This window comes from Cucumis melo, chromosome 5 (genome assembly GCF_025177605.1).
Source record: "Cucumis melo cultivar AY chromosome 5, USDA_Cmelo_AY_1.0, whole genome shotgun sequence".
In the NCBI taxonomy this organism is placed as follows: domain Eukaryota; kingdom Viridiplantae; phylum Streptophyta; class Magnoliopsida; order Cucurbitales; family Cucurbitaceae; genus Cucumis; species Cucumis melo.
The window spans coordinates 24,933,719-24,954,913 of record NC_066861.1 but is presented as its reverse complement, the minus strand read 5'-3'; the positions used below and the strand labels follow the sequence as shown (position 1 = coordinate 24,954,913).

The window sequence follows — 21,195 nt, the reverse complement described above, 5'->3', positions numbered from 1 at the left end:
GAAGATGATTCTACTACACCTTTCGAACAGGGATCATCGGAGATTGATATCTATTTGTTGGAAGCCAATGTTAGGACTGAAGGTGATTTTGACATACTACAGTGGTGGAAGATGAACAGTGATCGATTTGAGGTTCTTGGTCAAATGGCTAGAGATATTTTGGCTATTCTAGTTTCTACTGTAGCGTCTGAGTCGGCTTTTAGTACTGGAGGACGTGTTGTTGACTCATCACGTTGCTCATTGGCTCCTAAAACAGTGGAGGCTCTCATATGTACTCAAAATTGGCTAAATTCTGATCCAATACATCTTCAATTTCAACATGAATTGGAAGAGGCTTCAAAATTTGAAGAAGGTATTTTCAAATCTTTACATGATATCTTTTGTAGTTGTAATGTGTAACTTTACTGAAATCTTAAATTATTTAGTAAATTCTTCATATTGATTATGTAGGATTTCGGGTGGTTATGGAGAATGAAAAGGAGCTTGAAGACCTTCCAGATTTTGATAAGTTGTCAATTACCGATTATTAACTAATTCTGATCCAAGACTTGTAATATTTCTATTGACTAGATTATCATAGTGTTTTTGTTTCATACTTTGGTTGTATTTGTGACTATTAATAGAAATGTGGTGAACTGAATTGAACTTGGATGTTTCTAACCCTATAATATTTGATATATATTTCATTTTGGTAGTATGTTTAGATTCTTATTTTTATGTTGTTTATTTTATTAATTTGTATAATACCTATGAACTAAGCATTGAAATTAATAGAACTTGATTTTATTTTTTAATCACAATTATATGATTTTAAGACAATATAGAATATATATCCTAGACTTTTTTATTAAAATAAAAAAGTGAAATTAAACATAATAACGTCATTCTTAGTTTTTAAAATTGTTTGTTTATAAAAAAGAAAGCAAGAAACATAGAAAAAAAAACCAACCAACCCGACCGCCGGTTGGATCGGTCGGTTTGGTTAGAACCGGCGGTCGAGGCCGGTTTTCATACTTCCGTGCCGACTTGTAGTCGGTTCGGGGCGGTTTGGTCGGAAAACCGACCCCGACCGCCCGATGCTCACCCCTAGTCAGTATCTTTGTTTTTCGGACAATCTCAGTCGGAATCATCCTCGAGATTTCCTGTGAAGTTCGTTTACCGGACATTCCTTTCAAGTTTTAAAACTTTATAGTGAAATGTATCCCGAGATTGGGATGAAAATGCCCTCATTTTTTTTTAAATATTGTTATTTTATTAGTAAAATGAGTTGTTCAAGAAGTTTCACTCCAACAACTTCTCAAAAATGTTTGGTCCTCATTCACTCCCACACATTTCATATCTTTCCAAGTCATCAAGGAAATAAGATAAATATAGCTTACATTTGTTATAAAAAAAAAAGTACATTTTTATTGTCATTTGCATACTGATTAGGCTAACAATGGCTTCTTTTATGCATTTTTTTTGGTAATCCCAATACTTATTTAAATATCTCGACTAAGTTTTTGTATATTTTCCCCTAGATTAGTATAGAATTTTAAATCTCGGCTGAGTGTGTAAATGATTTCACCTTGAAATTTTGGTTGTTTTATTAATTTTCTTTACATATTAGTAGGATGCCTTGTGTATTTGTTAGTTTTGGTGGGGAATGAAAGTAGACAAAGAAAAAAATGTCGAGGTCAAATGAAAGGGTTGAATGTCAACATTAGTATAAAATTTGAGGAGTTTTTAGGAAAAATTTATAGAATTAGTGGGATAAATTATGTTGAATACAATTCCATTATGATGTATTTGTATAATGTGAAACCTCTTATATCTACTTTTGTTATTAGTAATCAAGAAGATTTTCATTTTCTTTTAACCAGTGATGATGTATCTGAAGTTATGGTTTTGGTTTCTAAGGTATTAATATCATCCCATCAATCTAGGAGCACTTGGACGTAAGGGTGTTCAAATAACCCGGCAACTCGAACAACCCTAACTACCCAACCCAAATTGTAAGAGTTGTGTTGGGTTAGTTTTCATTTTGGGTTAGGTAATTAGGTTGAATTTTTTATGTTTTGGTCGGGTTCGGTTCGATTCGGGTTACATTTTTAAAAATTGATCATGTTGACCCAACTCAACTCGAATTTCTAATATTATTAATATATATATATATATTATAATTCATACATATTATTATGAAGTTTGTAATAGATACGTTGGATTTTGAGTTTTAGGAAATGTTAGTTACTAATATGTGATGTAGACAAATTTAAGAGTATTTTAAGCTAATAATAATGTACTTAATAAAATAAAATAAAAAAATAATATGACAACCGAACCCAACCCGACTTGAATTTTGAGGGTTGAGTTGGGTTTGGGTCGAAAATCTTATTTGGGTTGTCAATTTGACCAACCCAAAAAATTGGGTTGGTCTAAAAAATCCCCCAAACCTAACTCATTTACACAATTACTTCAATTTTATTTACTATTCCAATGGCCCAAAAAAACATTAAACTATCATCACTTGAACCCAACCTTCAGTTAATCCCAAAGTACAATGTTGTCTTGAATGAGGTTCGGGATTTGAGTTCATTGACTGTTAACGTGTGTCCTTTAGAGTTGGAAGATGATACAGATAGATTGGTTAGCATGGTACATGTAAAGTCATTTGATGATGATTTTAACGACAATGACAACGCATTTGGCATGGAGATATCATCAGAGATTATGATGTTGAGGCGTTTGAGGTATCTAAGGCGAATGTCTGTACTCATCTTGCAAATCATATTGAATTGATAGATGATAATATACCGATGGAAACAGAGGCTGAATGTACATTTACTATAGAATCAAGTGAAGAAAGAGGACATGAGGTTGATAGTAACCCAATTCGTGATGATTAGTCAGACTGTCTAGTGGACAATAACGATGAACAATCAGTTAGTGTTAAGAAGTGGAAATGTATTGAAAAATGATGGATCACATTATTATCGTCCTAGTCAAGTTATACCTTGAAGATATCTAGGTTGATTATTTATTTTTAAGTAAGACAGATTTAGCAAAGATATTGTTTGTATTTGCCATTAGGATAAATTTTTAGTATCATGTTGATAGATCTAATAAGAAGTTAAACGTCATAAGATACGTTGTTCAATCTGTTTGTGGAAACTAAGGGCTATTAAAATGAGAGATTCTGATATGTTTAAAGTTTCCAAGTATGTTAGTATTCACCCATGCCAAAAGATTTTACGAAAATAGGGTCATAAGCAAGCCAAGAGTTGGTAATAGACGAATTAGTTCAGTTGAAGTATCAGAATGTTGGTTGTGGTTATAGGCCAAGTGAAATAATTCAAGATTTTCGAAAGGAATACAAGGTAGACATTACTTATGTGAGGGCGTGGAGGGCTCGAGAAGCTGCATTGTCCATGGTCGGAGGTTCCTTTAAAGAATCTTACACTTTGTTAGCTCAGTATGAGGAAGCGTTGAGGAGATGAAATTTGATGGTCAATTTTAAGTAGGTGTATATGGCACTTGGGGCATCTATTAGAGGTTTTTTAGACTACATTAGATCAATCATCATGGTTGACATTGCACATTGCAAGTTGCAAGGGGAAGTATAAGGGTGTAATGCTCGTAACGATGTCTATTGATGCTAGTTAAACAAGTATATCCGATAGCTTTTAGGTTGGGTGATAAGGAAAATGATGAATTATGGACGTGGTTCATAAGAAGATTACAAACGACAATTGGCGTTGTTAATGAGCTAGTGTTTGTATTTAACCATCACAAAAGTATTGCTAAACCATCACATTAATCTTTTCAGATAATTTTCGTGCATTGTATATCTATCATTTGAGCTTAAACCTGAGGTAGGCCCATGTATACCAAAATGGTATGCAGTATGATCAGATGACTACTAATATTGCAGTGTCTATCAATGTAGTTTTAAAAGATGCAAGGGCACACTACCTGTCACTGCTTTCTTCACCCACATTTGAGGTATGCACCAAGAATGGTTCTTTGAACATAGTGAAATAGTATCAAAACGAGATTCAATATTGTCCGACCAAGGGGAGTCCCTAATTAAACTAACTGATTTAAAGTCTATAAGGTATGGTGTGCGACCAATTGACCACAACGAGTTGGAGATTATAGACGGTCATCTAAATCCTCGCATCAATTTATATGAGAGAACCTGCATGTTTGGGTAGTTCGATTATTATGAAATCTTGTGTTTCCATGCACTCATTGCTTGTAGGTTAGGAACATCAACCCATACACCTTATGCTCCAATTCCTACACCGTTACATCTTGGTTAGTCAAGTACGTCGAACCTATCTTCTCGATCTACGCTACTAAATAGAAAACTACATAAGGATTCGTTGATAGAGTCATCCTACCACCCTGAACAGTTGATCAAGTTGCTCGTCATCGAACGGTACCAATCCTATCGAATAATCAGAGTACATATAGAGTTAAACTTGTGGACAATGAATAGTACATTGTTTATATTTTGAGTTTGTTGAGAGAACTTGCACAATATGTTTTACGTGTGTTTATGTAAAACAAATTAATATCTCTTTCAATACATTTTGTTTTTCACTTCATTATGATACATTTCCCAGTTAATCACGATGAGTGTACAACCAAAATCTCTTTTAGTATATTTTACGTGTGTTTTTGTTTAAAATTTCTGATAAACTTTACCCCGGAATCAACCAATATTTTTAGTTTTAGGGTTTCTGTTCTTGATCTCTGTGGCTCTTTGGGATACAAGTCCACTGAGAGTAAAATTTGTAGTAATTTTGTCCTAAAACCTGGTCTAACTAAGGGTAACCTTCCATCTAGATTTAAACCTAAAATCAACTTTGTTTTTTATCTCGAGTGATCTCAAGGGAACTATACCCCGGGTTTTAGAACCTAAAGCCCTCTCTTTTTAATCCTGATTGATCTTGAGGGAACTTTGACTCGGGTTTTATAACCTAAAGGCTTCTATTTTTAATCCCGATGGATCTTGAGGGAACTTTGCCCGAGTTTTAAAACTAAAGCTTTTCCCTTTTTAATCTTGATTGATCTCGGGGGAACTTTACCCCGAGTTTTTATAATCTAAAGGCTTCTATTTCTAATCTCGGTTGATCTCAAGGGATATTTGCCTCGAGTTTTATAAGTTAAAGGCTTTTGTTTTATAATTCAATTGATCTCAGGGGAATTTTGCACTTAGTTTTAAAACATAACTTTGGTTTACTTTGAAGAATGGAAATTTGAGGGCAATGTAAGAATAAGAAAATGTATGCATTGAATAAATGTTTTTTCATTACAAGAAGACTTTATTAGCCTATAGTTGTATTGTTAATTGTCTATGAAATATGAGGATGTATCTAGGGTGGTTAAGGTTCAGAAAGAGGAGCAGGTTACATCGTATATTCGAAAGATTTATAAAAAAATCCCACAATCACCTGCCATAATTTGTTGTGGTGTATCCCAGACGTGATAGAGTGACCACGGTGTCCTAGGCAGGTTAGGCTTCAACGTAAAAATACCACCGCATTGTAGGAAAGTTGGGACTACACACCTCATGTTGTCGAGCTCTTTGGCCAATTTCAGATCCAATTAGCGTTATTACTAATCATATTAATATAGAACTTGGACAAGAAGTAGTGGAACATCCTCATCCCTCGAAGTTATGTCAATCTATACGATGCCATCTTTAGGATTTTCATTGATGGATGTTCGGTTATAAAACTAAAGCTATCCAGGGTCTTAACCCATATCAACTCACCCTAGTCGTAGCTGATGAAGTCCTTTAAATCGTCTATGAGGCCCAAAATGGTCCATTCTATATGTTGGACAGGTTAGGCTTTATCCTATTTAAACTCCATAGCATGTCTCGGCCTATAACTCAACCTCGTGATAATGTCAAAATTCTTCCGTCCAAAGGAGATCTTCTCATCGAGTAATTTAAAACTAATAACATCCTCTCATTCATGTTCAACCTCTCGCAGCAAGATGTAATGGCACAGAGGTCCATTGAAAACCAACTTAACATCTAAAAATGTCTAGACATTATTTTCCTAAACATATACATCTGCCTAGGTGTTAACTTATTTTTAATTTTCAAGAGGATTTTCGCTAAGTATGAACAACATGTCAAGTTTGCAGGGAAGAAATATGCACTGCCGATTTTGGTGACAAGAGGCATTGGCCAAACAAAAAACACAATAAAATGTGTAATTGGTCCTAAAACTCGAGCAATCTCTGGCCAACCTCGACTAAGAATAACATGAATTAACAATTGTACTCGAGCCATTTTACACCAGGATGCCACTAGATTAAGGTTTTACATGCATTCTATGATGTATCTTAACTAATCTCGAACGAAATCTACACGAAGAACCTCACAAAATGCATAAGAAACGCAATAAATCTCGGAACTCATTCAACAAATCTCAAGGTAATTTCATCAACCTCAACCGAGATTCATCGTCTACACATCCCAAATTGATGAAATTGTCGAAATGCATCAAACAAAACCATATGCATTAACTTAAAAGCTAGATACAAAACCAACTCCAACAGCAAACCAACAATTATATCTCATCTGCCTCATATTTCATAAATAACCCTAAATTCTAAATTTAAAACAAAGCCCTAAACTATCAAATCGTTCAAAGCTAATTACCGCTATAGAGCTAAGCTTGAGATACGCAACATAAAGTTTTCTTTGGCATAGCCCTCGCAAAAATCAGTCGATCTTGAGAGCAAACACATTCAAAATCGGTCACAATGAGAAGTTTGTTTGGCGAAACTGAATATCAAACATTCAGAAAAACAAGGGTAATTTTTTAAAACATATCCTTTGTTTTGATTTTTAAAAACAAAACATGAAATCTTAAGGATGATTCTGATCAAGATTGCAAAAGAAAAACAAAAATATTGTTTTTTTAAAAGTGTACTACTTTTGAAATATTAAACCAAAATTGTTTCGTTTTTGACGATTTCCTGTTGTATTGCATTCATCCCAATAATATATGTCTTAATTTCTTTATAGCCATTATTCCAATAATGAAATAATCTCTCCATTTCTATAACTATTATTTGCCAATATTTGTCTATATAGAGTTACTTCGTAAGAATCTAATTTTCGAACATTTCCTCCACCTTAAATAAACACACACACACAATAATCAATTACATGAAAAAATCTAAACTTAAAAAGAAAAATTATTCCATCCATCAAAATTAAGTGAGAAAATTCATGGTTGAAAAGTAGCAACAATCATGCCAAATATAATTTCAAATTTGACAAAGAAGAACCAAAATATTCACAAATATAACAATTTTATTTTCTATCATCGATAAACCAGTACTATCTGTGTCGCAATAGATTGTAATAAAGTCCAGAACTATCACTGATAACAGCTATATTTTGTCATATTTGTAAATATTTTTTCAGCAACTATGTTATTTTAAAAAATCAAATAATTATTAGATATATTATATTAAATGATTTACATAAAATTTCCTCACTATTATATTCTTTATATAACAAACAGGTAAAATGTTTACGGCCTGTATAACAAAGCTCATATAGTTAGCTATTTTTTAAATATTTAGTGTTTGTTCTTCCCTTTTATCGTTTATCTTCTCCGTCTTTCTTCACCTCTTCTTCTGCGAATTTTATTGTCTTTCTTTCCATCGTCTTTTTTCTTTTCCTCTTCTTTTATTCCAAATTTTTATGTGGTTCAAGTTTATGTATCAAATATAAAAGATCATTTTTTTCAAACTTTTATTTTGTTGTTCACAACATCATGTATTAAATATAAATATAAAATATTTGAAAAAAACATTGTTTAGATTTGACTGTGTACAAAAGAAATAGAGCCAAATGTAAACGATTCTAAAAAAGTAAATGTGTGAAAAATAAATCATCTAGACAAATCTAAACAATCATGAATCAAATTTTGAGTAAAATCTGAATAATAATTTTTTTTAAAAAAAATATAAACGATGGTGTAACTAAATTTAAACATAAGCAAATTAAAGGATCGTATAACAAATCTTTTTTCGTTTTCAAAATTTATATTTTTAGAAACAGTCTATGTAAATGGTAATACACTAGTCAGTTAGTTCGAGAGCAACATAGGTTCAAATACCACTTCTAATAAAATTTTGATCCACCACTCTTGACAGGTGGACATTGAAATAGTCATCCATCCAAAATTCTCTCCAAATTTGGAGTATTATTCTTTTCTTCACAAGAAGGAGCCGAAAAGTTATAAATGGGAAGAGAATATGAATGTTAAAGAAATGGCGGCAAACCAACACCTTTTGTATTAGAGACTAACCATTTGCTGAAGCGAGCAAGGGATCTTCAATGGCTTCCTGTAGTGAAACTCCCTTGGTTTATCCTGGACCTCTCCGGAACTTCCTAGAAAGGTGAAACACCATCTTCCCTTTTCTTTTTCACTCTTCTTCATACTCAAATTTTCAAATCGTTCTGCACGATTCTCCAACAAAAAGAACCCACCCTCCTTGAAATCCTCTGTCCTGTGCTTCAATTTCTTGTTCTGCAGTCGATAAAGTTTGATTTTTTGAACGTTGGTTATTTGGTTTTCTTATAATCTCAAAACCCCTTTTCTAGATTTGATATTATATTGCGAAATATGTTACCATTTCGTTTGCCTTTTGTGTAGAATTGTAAAATATTAGTTCTTTAGTTACTTTGAACTTGAATTTCTGGATGCTAGGTTCATTACTAATTTTTGTTTTTAGGAGAAATTGTGATTTGGTAATTTTTTGTTAATGTAAATTTGAAATCTCTTATAGGAATGGCTTTCCTAGAGATAAAACAGAAACTCATGAGCGAGGTTGAAGCTCTAGGATTCCCTAGGGCTCGAGTCGTTCGAGCACTTCATAGTACTGGTGAGGATGATTGACTGACACTTATAGCTTGAGGATATCAATGTATAATATGCTATGATTTGTTTTGTGACAAAATATTTTGGTTTTTCGAACGGATGATCCAGAATGAAATGTCCCACCTTTTAAAACTCTGTTTTTTTACCATTTACTTATGTTATATCAAGGTGAGATTACTAAAATTGGCCATTGTGCATGCTGATTAGGATCTTACTCTCTTCTTCCTCTTGCTTCTTTGGGTTTTGGTTTTCAGCTTATTACTCTCTTTATTTTCTCTCTCACTCTCCCTCGTGTGAGTTCTCAGAGTGGTTGATCTCGCTTCTCTTGCTCCTTTGGGTTTGCATTTTTTGCTCCTCAGCCTCTTGATCTCTTATTCTTGCTCTTGCTCTTTACTCTTTAGTAGCAAGAACCCTGTACACACACATAAAGTCGTTTTGGTAATTTCCACGGATAATGATACAAGCAAAAGGTTTTAAAAACTTCAGTTATAAAAAGTGTGGAATATCTTAGTTTGGACCCAAAATTTGTGTCGAGTACAATTATCTCAAAATATTTGATTCGTATTGATTAATGTACACATCTCTTTGTTTCTTTCTCCTGTCCTACTTCTTCAGTTGTAGGAACCATTTCACTCTTTTCATTTTCCGAATGAGTGTGAATGGTGACAATAAACATTGGAGAATGAAATACAACTCTTCATTTAATTTTGCATTACAAATGTACATCTAAAGATTGATGAAAGAGGACTGAGATCCCCTCATCTTCAACATCGCCTATTCCATCTTTCACTACAATTTAGAGTTAGAATAGTTGAATTATCTACTGTTTTTCATTCTCAGAAACTACTTTCTTTGTTCTTCAGGCAACGTCAGCTCTGAAGCTGCAATTCATTGGCTCATTGATCATGAGAATGATCCTGATATTGATCAAATGCCCCCGGTAAATTCTATATTTGTAAAGCTTTCTTCATTACACTCCATAGACTGCATGTATTTGTTATGGTCAAATATTATTGCAATTAAGTATCAATGTCAAACTCTTAAACTAGCTCTAAAAGACTATAAATCAGGACTTTTTATATTAAAAGTGGTGGATTGAGTGAATTTGAGTTTTACAACGATAAATATAACTAAGGAAATCCATGCAGGTAGCAGTTAACATTGATATTGAATCTCCTGAACCATTTCATATCACAGAGGAAATGAGAAGAAAAGCTAAGGAACTAAGGTATGGTATCAGATTTTGTTTATTGTGAAAGACTTGAATGCTTTACACTTTTTTTTCACAACAAAAAAATAAAGTTAATCACTATGCCATTTTATTTCACTCTAGAACCATCTTAAACTTGGAGTTGTTTAGTCCAAAGGTATCTTAATATTAGATTTTTGTTGATTTTCCTATGTTTAGGGATCAAGTAGGGAAAGAGAAGGAAAAAGAAGGAAAAAATATTGAAAGACAAAGGGAAAAGGTACCGTGTTCGAATCATTGTTTTGTCAATCTTATTCTGTTTAACTAGTTGAAGATTATTTTGTTTAAATGAAGTAAATTAGCAAGGGTTACATATCAACGAAACTGGTAGATGAAGTAAATTGAGCTTTGATAATGGAATTGCCAGAAATTTTCCATTTATGTGTAATACTAGATGCTATATTATGTATCTTGCCATCGTGTTGCTAATCACTTCACCATTTGGGGACTAGTTATGTAGTAGTGGGTAAAAAAATTTAAACATTTACCACTTGTTATACCCTCCAATCTCCAATCATGAGTATATATTATTTTGATTTTGGTTTCATACGTTGGATTGGATCTGATGCTATCTGTAAGCTTAAGTATATGTTAATTTTCATGATCTAATGCTTGCAATTTTTAAAGGATAGAATCCGTTCCAGTAAAGAACTACAAGAAGCAAAAAGAATTGCAGAAGAAATTGAAAGGAAACGGTATGTCTTCTTTATCAATCCCGTTTTTGGTTTTCTTCTCTGTCACTGAAAGCATTTTTGCTTTCTGTCTGAAGTGAAATATGTTTTCTCCTTTGCTTAGCAATATTAATTCTAGACAAGTTGAGAAAGAGGAGGAGAAAAGAGCAAGGGAAAAAGTTGTACAAAAACTTGAACAGGATAAGGTTTGCTTTCTCCACCATTTTTTTTAGTTTTGTATTAACCAATAATGTATTTTATCTGAGTGAGATACATTTCGACGGATATTTCATTTTCATTCTCATGATTCCCAAGAATTTATAGCTAAGCATCGCTGAACTTTTATTTTTGCATCTAATTAGTCCTTGAATTTTATGAAGTGTCCAGAAGGCTCCTAAACTTTTGATCTTTCAATTCTGTGTTTATTTGATCTTTGACCGGTTCAGCAATTTTTAAAATTCAGAAATCTATTAACCACATAATTCAAAGTTTAACAATCTACTAGATGCAAAATTCAATTTTATGTATAATAGATTCGTTAATTATAAATCCTAGATAAATATCACTGAGGCATTTGCATACTGTTTATAACCACAGCTATAGCATACCTATTGACAAGAAGGTTATAAATTTATTGCTTCTTTGGAGCTAAGAGAATGTGAGATTCCTCACTTTTATAACACTAAATTGACTACTTTAATGGCAGAAACAGAGGCAGCACTCTGTAATTATATATTTATAAAGCCAAATAGCAGTAGCTACAAGATGATAAAGGAAAATAACATGGAAATAACAATAGAAAACAATAAAACATACCCTCTATTCTCTAAAGACTAGGGCAATCATCCTCAGCCGCCAAGGGCTTTTCTCACCATGAAATTCATAATATTTTTCTTACCTCCCTTGATCCCTCACCTCTACTATTTATAGGACAAGCTCCTAAATAAGACAAAAGACATTATCCTGTCGGGCCCACCTGCTATTCCACTAACCCACGATCCCATTCTAATTCTTTCTTCCATCCAGGCTGTCCTGTGGGATTACTTTCTTGCCCTTTCTTTTATACACATTAATAATAGGAGGCCTTACAGAGAACTGCATTTATAGGTAAAAACGAAAATACAAAATGGTTAAAGAATGGCACAAACTAAAACCAAGCAGAGGAACCTCCAAAAGGAAGAAAAAACAAGCCTCGTGCAAAGAAGCTTGTTAACAATAAACATGGGCTTACATTTTTTTTCCTTTTTTCCTTTTTGGATATTGAGTTATTGACAAATTGTTCTGTCTATATCCTTCCATTATAGAATTTTTTATAAAATTTTATCATTTTATGCACATTTGGCAGATAGAAAGAAAGAGGTTTGGTGGAATTTCCTCTGAAAGGTCTGAAAGCCTTGCTACAAAAGCTACCGCAACCAAAGCAGGGGAAAAGGATGAACCTAGATCACAGAATTCACTGCCAGCAACTTCAGTCAGTAAAGCAGTCTCTATGAGAGAATGTTTAAGGTCTCTTAGGCACCATCATAAGGTATTGATATCTATGGAAAATGTTTGGCTCATATCTTGTTGAAGCATTCTTTTTAAGTTTTGAATATGATTACTACAAAAATTCCTTTGTGGCTGCCTGATAAATTTTCTTGTTCTATTTCCTATGAACAATGATAGACCATATGAAAATGGAAATCCAAGAAATATATTCTTTCTTTAGGAGAATTTTGTATACTCGTTCCATCTTTTTGTGTTGCATCTCACACATGAACTGATTTTCCTTTCCTAGAAGTATACTGCTAATATACTTTCATTTCTTACTCCTAATTGTTCTATTTTCTGCGTTCAAGGATAATTTTGACAAAGTGAGAAATGCCTACCAAACTCTCTTCATCTATGTCAGAAATGTAGCCAAAAATCCTGATGAGGAAAGGTTTAGGAAGATTAGGCTCAGTAATCCTTTGTTCCAGGTAAACTTTTTAATCCAGTATGTTGATTGTATTACAAACCTCATGGTTACGACAGCATGTAATGTAAATCTGATAGACCACCACCTCCTATTATACATCAGTACAACCGTAGAGGAAAGAAATAGATAGCAAGTTAGTTAGGCTGTTATAGAAGTTTGTTACAGAAATAGTTAGCAGAAAAGTATAAATAACACATGAATACAATAGATTAGGGAGGAGAAGTTTTATGAGAGAAAGTTCCTATGTTCATTCTTGGAAGACAGAATAACAAGGAAGAGAGTTCGATCTTGTAATTCTTTCATTAATATCAATAAAGCAAGCTTATTGGTTACTTCATAAGAGAGGGTCCCATCAAAATCTTTACAAAGTTTATACGTTACTCACAAGTCACAAATAAGGTCCAAAATTTTCTTGTAGTTTGAGCACTAATGTAAAATTAGTCTTCATAAGCATTCAGCTCATTCTTCATTGCAATTTGAGCTTATGAGATCCAACTAAATCTTCATTTGAAGATTAGTCTTTAGGAAATGCAGCCAGTGTTGGAATTAATATCACCCTCTTCTTTCACATCTATCAATCTTAATAGTTAATTTTCAAACAAGATTCATCTGTTATTGTTTCTGTACTTCAACAGGAGAGAGTTGGGAGTTTGACAGGAGGGATTGAGTTTCTCGAGCTTTGTGGCTTTCGAAAAGAAGGAGAGTTTCTGTATCTTCCCCATGATAAAATCGACCCAGAGGCTTTAAACACTGCTGGATCGTTGTTGAATTCTGCATTGACAAATCCATTTTTTGGTGTTCTACAATCAGTTTAAGTATATCACTAGGTAAAACCAGTTTATTGCTTTTAACCAAAGCCAACAAGAGATGGCGCATAACCTTCATGCTTTGGGATTGGAATTTGTATTTAAGACTATAATTGAATTACTATAATATAATGATTGTATGGTAAAAGATTATGATTTGAACGCATAAAATGAAACATTTTAGCTGAATTTGTTTCTTACATTACCTGATATAATTATGTTCAACTTTCAACTTTGATATTGTTTGTATTAGTTCAGACTGAAGTCTATGTAGCCACATTACTCTTTTTCACATTTGACCTTCTGTTCAAATTTCAAATTTTGGTCACAAAAGCTTAAACATTAAATAACAATAATAAGTAATATTATTATTATCAATGCTGGCTAAAAAGCTTTTAAGAAATATCTTTTTTAAAAAAAATTGTTACATTAGAAGGATAGTCGTTGAACTATTAAAAAAATGTTCAAGGAATTTTTAATTTTTAGGTAAAATAAATATAGGTAAATCTTTGATAAAATATAGTATTGAAAAAAAAAAATTAAGTCACCTTAGAGTTAAGGTTTTATAAATTTTGAAGTATTTAGACGTTATTGAAGTTTGAATGTAAATAAGGTTTCATATATTTGACTTTCTATTGATCTAGGATAACTCTAAATTTTTAATATTATGTTGAATAAATTTCTAAATATTAAGAAATATTATATAGGTCACACATCTATTTGAAAAAAGAAAACGGAAAGCAGGAAGTTTAGAGATATATTAGATATTTTGTAAATAGTCATTTTTAAATATTACAGGTATGTCTTTCCATCTTTCTTTTCTTCGTCGCGATTCGTTGCTCCTGTTATTTTGTTTTCCTCATCCTCCCATGCGATTTTGTCTCTCTTCTTTTCTCTTTTTCTTTTTTGTGATTTCTTTCCATTATCTTTCTTATTTTTCAATTCTTAATTTATGTCGTTTAGTCTTTTCGTCGTTTTTCTTCTTTTCCTCTTCGTTTTTTTTCGCTTCAATTTCTTTCCATCGTTTTTCTACTTTTCCTCTTCTTATTTTCGCTGCGATTTCTTTCCATCGTCTTTCTTCTTTTTTTACGGGTTTACATTTGGGTAACCAAATCTAAACGACTGTGTATAAGACTGTGTGCAAAATCTTAAAGATCAATCTTGAAAAAAATCATTTAGATTGGAGTAACCAAATATAAACGATCGTGTAAAAAAAATAAAAGATTGTGTATAAAAAATCTTGAAAAAAATTATTTAGATTAGAGTAGCCAATTGTAAACGATCAAATGATGATCATGTAAAAAAAACAAAAGATCGTGTATAAAAATTCTTGAAAAAAAATCATTTGGATTCGAGTAGCCAAATGTAAACTATGGTGTAAATAAATCTAAACAATCGTATAGCAAAAAGAATTAAAAAAATTTGGTAACAAATTCTTTTAAAAAAAATCATTTAGATTTGGATCCGATCTTGTAGTCATATCTAAACGATCGCGAATATATTGAACCTTATCTAACTATCGCGTATAAATTGTATCATACCTAAACGATTGCGTATCAAACAATAACCAAATCTAAACGATCGCAAATATATTATGCGCGCGTTATTGACAACATGGTTGACAGCGCATTTTTGGTATTTTACACGGTGGGTCTCTGTACTTTTTTCGTTTTTAGAATTGTTCTAGAGTGTAAATATTTTGTCGTTTTTTTATATTTTTGAAAATACCCAAAAAAAATAACCATTTTGATAGGCAGAGATTGTGCTCGAAACAAATAATATAAGGATATTACTTTAAAATAGGAATATTTTCATGTTTAATAACCACAATAGTAGTCTATTAATATTAACAAAATTTTAATATTATCAAAATTTAAAATTTGTTATATTTTATAAATATTTTATAATTTTTTCATTTCAAATAATTTTTCAAACAATATTTTTTCAAACAATAAATAAAATAGTGATAGTGGTAAAATTTGTTCTTTTTAAGCTCAAGGCTTAAGGTAGAAAAAAAATCTTAAGACTTCATCAAACAAATCTCAAAAGAATAAAAATTCAATGGTCGTGCATCAAGTAAAAACTTTTTTAGAAGTTAATTATGTTTATTATGTTTAAAATTGTTATGAAATAAAGGATAATGAAACAAACAAAGAGAAGAATAGAGAAGAGAGGGAGAAGAGAATACAATTGAACTCAATTGTGGTGTGTCTTACAAAGGCACCACACTCTTCTATTTATAGGACATCTTATGTATAAGTTACATTATGGAATTCAATGGAATGGATGTTACAATATGGAATTGAATGTGAGAGTTATATGAAAATTGTAACCTATGTAGGTTATGGATATCTACATTTATAATATCATTACATTTACAATACTCCCCCTTAGATATCCATATTATATAAAAATAAATGTCTCGTTAAAACCTTACTAGGAAAAAACCCGATGGGAAAAAAATCCTAGCGAAGGAAAAAGAGTACATCATTTTTATACATTAATAACTACCTCATAAAAACCTTGCTAGGAAAATTCAATGAGAAAAATCATAGTCAAAGGAAAAAAATGCATTACTCCTATTCCTTAAGGACAATATTTCTACTCCCCCATATGGATACATCACTTAAGTTCTCTGAGTCGTCGCATTCCAATGTTATGCACTAGCTTTTCAAATGTTGGTGTGGGTAATGCTTTTGTGAATAAGTCCACCAAGTTGTCTTTTGAAGAAATTTGTTGAACACTGATGTCACCATTTTCTTCAAGGTCATGCGTATAGAAGAGTTTTGGTGAGATATGCTTTGTTCTATCTCCTTTTATATACCCTCCTTTGATTTGTGCTATACATGCGGTATTATCTTCAAATAATATTGTTGGTAAATTTTTACTGAAAGACAAACCACATGTTTCTCGAATATGATGAGTCATTGACCTCAACCATACACATTCTCTACTAGCTTCATGAATTGCAAAAATTTCTGCATGATTCGATGAAGTGGTCGTCATGGTTTGCTTTACAGATCGCCTAGATATAGCAGTTCCTCCCCATGTAAACAGATAACCTATTTGAGATCTTGCTTTGTGTGGATCAGATAAATATCCAGCATCCGCATAACCAACTAGATCAAAGTTTGATTTATTTGAATAAAATAAATCCATATCAATTGTCCCTCGAAGATAACGAAGTACATGCTTAACTCCATTCCAATGTCTTTTTGTTGAAGAAGAATTATATCTTGCTAACAAATTTACTGAAAATGCTATATCTGGTCTTATGTTATTAACAAGATGCATTAGTGCACCTATTGCACTAAGGTACGGTACTTCAAGACCAAGTAATTCTTCATTATCTTCTCGAGGTCGAAAGATATCCTTTTTTACATCTAGTGATCGAACCACCATTGGAATGTTCAATGGATGTGCTTTGTCCATGTAGAATCTTTTTAAAATCTTTTTTGTATATGTTGATTGATGAATAAAAATTCTATCGGCAAAATGCTCGATTTGTAAGCCAAGGCAAAATTTTGTCTTACCAAGATCTTTCATTTCAAATTCCTTTTTGAGATATTCTATTGCCTTTGAAAGCTCTTCAGGAGTTCCAATTATATTTAAATCATCAACATATACAGCTATAATCGCAAATCCTGACTGTGATTTCTTAATAAAAACACATGGACAAATTGGATTATTTTGATAACCTTCTTTCAGTAAATATTCACTTAAGCGATTGTACCACATTCGTCCTGATTGTTTCAATCCATATAATGATCTTTGTAATTTGATTGAACATAATTCTCTAAAATTTGAATTATATGATTCAGGTATCTTAAATCCTTCAGGGATTTTCATATAGATTTCATTTTCCAAAGATCCATATAAGTATGTTGTAACTACATCCATAAGATGTATATCAAGATTTTCACATACAACCAGACTAATTAAATATCTTAATGTAATAGCATCCACCACAGGAGAATATGTTTCCTCATAACCAATGCCTGATCTTTGAGAGAATCCTTGTGCAACAAGTCATGCTTTATATCTAGTGACCTTATTTTCATTTCGTTTACGCACAAATACCCATTTAAATCCCACAGGTTTTACACCTTTAGGTGTATAAACTACAGCTCCAAAAACTTCACGTTTCGTGAGTGAGTTTAGTTATGCTTGGATGGTTTCTTTCCACTTGGGCCAATCCTTTCTATTACGACATTTGTCAACAGATTTAGGTTCATAATCCTCATTTTCATGAATGATATTATGTGCAACATTATACGCAAAAATGTTATCCACAACTACATTAATTCTATTCCACCTTTTTCCTGTCATGGTATAATTTATCGAGATCTCATTGTTATCTTCATATACTTGAGTCTCTTCTACATTTTTACCACTAGTCGTGTTCATGATTTTTTCTTGAATGTTTCTATTGTCAATTAAGTCATTTCGACAATTGGTCACTTTTCTTTTTCGAGGATTTTTATCCTTTGAACCCATCGGTCTACCACCCTTTTGGCGCAGCGTTGATTCATTAATTGTATCAACTTGCTGAGTTGGGATTTCAATTCTAGATGGAGCATTTGCAGCTGAAATATATGACTTGGTCACTTTCTTAGTATCTGTAAATGCATCTGGCATTTGGTTTGCTACACTTTGTAAATGAATTATCTTTTGAACTTTTAGTTCACATTGCTTTGTACGAGGATCTAAATGAGACAATAACGATACATTCCAGGCAATTTCGTTTTCCAACTTCTTAATTCCTCTCCCTAATGTTGGAAAATTTGTCTCATTAAAATGACAATCAACTAATCGTGCAGTAAATACATCTCCCGTCAAGGGTTCAAGATATCTAATAATTGATGGGGATTCAAATCCGACATATATTCCTAACCTTCTTTGAGGTCCCATTTTAGTACGTTGTGGTGGGGAAATTGGAACATATACTGCACAACCAAAAATTCGCAAATGAGAAATATTTGGTTCCTGGCCATAAGCTAATTGTGTTGGGGAATACTTATGATAAGATGTCGGTCTTATACGTATAAGCGACGCTGCATGCAAAATAGCATGACCCCATATAGATAATGGAAGTTTTGCTCTCATAAGTAATGGTCTGGCAATCAATTGTAAATGCTTGATAAATGATTCTACCAAACCATTTTGTGTATGAACATGAGCTACAGGATGTTCAATATTTATCCCAGTTGACATACAATAATTATTAAATGTTTGGGATGTAAATTCACCAGCATTATCAAGTCGAATGTTTTTTATTGTATAATCCGGAAACTGTGCTCTTAATTTGATTATTTGAGCAAGTAATCGTGCAAATGCAAGGTTTTGACTTGATAATAAACACACATGTGACCATCTACTTGATGCGTCAATTAAAGCTATGAAATATCTAAATGGTCCACTTGGTGGATTGATTGGTCAACATATGTCACAATGAATTCGTTCTAAAAATATAGGTGACTCCACTCCCACTTTGGCTAGTGATGGCCTAATAATTAATTTTCCTTGAGAGCAAGCAATACATGATAATTCTTTGGATTGAAGAATCTTCTGGTTCTTTAGTGGATGTCCGTGAAAATTTTCAATAATTCTTCTCATCATTATTGACCTAGGATGACCCAATCAATCATGCCAAACAGTAAACATATTTAAATTCATGAACTTCTGGTTCATGGTGGCATATGTTTCAACTACTCGTATATGAGTATAATATAATTCAAAAGAAAAGGCAGGCAATGTTTCCAATATACGCTTCTCATGTGAAATAATAAATGTAATATAAAGATATTCTATATTATTTTTATTGTTAGTTTCAACATGATAACCATTTTGACGTATATCTTTGAAACTCAATAAGTTTCTTTTTGACTTACTAAAGAACAAAGCATTACTAATTGTGAATTTTGTTCCTCTAGGCAAAATAAGGTTTGCTCTACCAAAACCTTCAATCAAGTTTGTAGAACCTGATATTGTGTTGACATTTGTTTCAAGCATTGTTAATGTAGAAAAATATTTTTTACTTTTAAGTATTGTGTGCGTAGTTACACTATCTGCCAAACATAAGTCTTCATTATTCATCTTTAAATCAACCAAAATATGAGAAATGTCCATAACTCTTCATTATAAAAAAAACGATTACAATAAGTCTATTGTAAAAAAAAACTAACCTTGAAATGTAAATAATGTAAATAAACTTGTAAATGTTAAATAGAGAAAACATAATGCAAATATTAGTTTTGGACATTATCATAATTAAAGGAAGTATTTACTACTCCTTCATTAACATCATTTTTCTCTTCAGGAGACTCAAAGAAGTCTGCCACATCTAAATGGGTTATGTTGGAAGGGTCAAATACATCATCTGGAAAGACAAAGTTTACTTCCACATTCTTCCCTTTTTCCTTCAATGAGGCTTGATAGAGGTCGACTAAGTGCTTGGATGTACGACAAGTACGAGTCCAATGACCATTCATACCACAACAGAAACATTGATTTTCACCACTTTTAATTTTCTTATTTTGTGGAGTCTTCCTTCTATGATCATCATTTGTGGTTTTCTTGAAATCTAAATGATTATTACCACGTAAAGTATAATTACTTCTTCCTCTACCACGGTCACGACCTCGGCCACGATTACGACCACGACCTCGACCTCGACCATTAATATTATTTAAAAATACAACATTCGCTTCAGGGAATGGTGTTGCTCCAGTTGGTCGAGATTCATGGTTTTTCATTAATAACTCATTATTTTGTTCAGCCACAAGAAGATATGATATGAGTTCAGAATACTTTTTAAAACCTCTCTCTCAATATTGCTGCTGTAGGAGCATATTCGAGACATGAAATGTTGAAAAGGTTTTCTCTAACATATCTTCATCAGTAACTTTTTCTCCGCATAATAATAATTTTGAACAAATTTTAAATAATGCGGAATTATAATCACTTACTGATTTAAAATCTTGCAACCTTAAGTGCATCCAATCATATCGAGCTTTAGGAAGAATCAAACTTTTTTTATGATCATACATTTCTTTTAAACTTTGCCATAGTTCATAGGGATCTTTTATCGTAAGATATTCAATCTTTAGTCCTTCATGAAGATGATGTCGAAGGAAAATCATGGCTTTCGCCTTTTCTTGACTTGAAGTCGTGTTTCCTTCTTTAATCGTTTCTCCAAGATTCATGGCATTCAAATGAATTTCAGCATCAACTACCCAAATAATTATCACCATTGATATCAAGAGCTAGAAATTCTAATTTGGTAAGACTTGACATGGTAAAACTATAACAAAGAACAAATAAACTAACTTATATTAGAAATTTAATAAACATGTCAAACATGCATTCTAAGACAACTTAAATAAATATCATATTATGCACATGATACAAAAATCAATGGAACCCATATATAATAATTCAAAACATGCATGTTAATGTACAATAATTAAAATTACAAATAAAAATTACATATACATATTATGGAAAATTAACAACAATACACACCAAAAATGTTAATTTTACAACATACTTAAGTAAATTGATAAAAGTATTTAGATCATAAAAACAATTACAAAACTTATACTAATATAAA

General features: G+C 32.1%; 1 protein-coding gene and 1 long non-coding RNA gene across 6 annotated transcripts; one reads left to right on the top strand and one right to left on the bottom strand.

Moving 5' to 3' along the window:
* Positions 1-8,174: 8,174 nt before the first annotated feature.
* On the top strand, positions 8,175-13,772 carry LOC103493298 (uncharacterized). Of its 5 annotated transcripts, none has more exons than XM_008453999.3 (10): positions 8,176-8,418; positions 8,809-8,904; positions 9,764-9,840; positions 10,049-10,128; positions 10,309-10,369; positions 10,777-10,844; positions 10,945-11,026; positions 12,166-12,348; positions 12,659-12,778; positions 13,413-13,772. In XM_008453999.3, the coding sequence occupies exons 2-10, from the start codon at positions 8,811-8,813 to the stop codon at positions 13,590-13,592; spliced, it is 945 nt and encodes a 314-aa protein (XP_008452221.1). In that variant the 5' UTR covers positions 8,176-8,418; positions 8,809-8,810; the 3' UTR covers positions 13,593-13,772. The 5 variants fall into 5 exon arrangements, with proteins under 5 accessions (XP_050940535.1, XP_008452221.1, XP_008452246.1 ...); XM_008454008.3 differs by lacking the exon at positions 8,176-8,418 and adding an exon at positions 8,426-8,583; XM_008453990.3 differs by lacking the exon at positions 8,176-8,418 and adding an exon at positions 8,451-8,563.
* On the bottom strand, positions 9,576-11,730 carry LOC127149368 (uncharacterized). The gene is made up of 2 exons (XR_007820887.1): positions 11,637-11,730; positions 9,576-9,884 (listed from the first exon to the last, which is right to left on the bottom strand). It is a non-coding gene; the product is annotated as an uncharacterized LOC127149368 (long non-coding RNA).
* Positions 13,773-21,195: the final 7,423 nt, after the last annotated feature.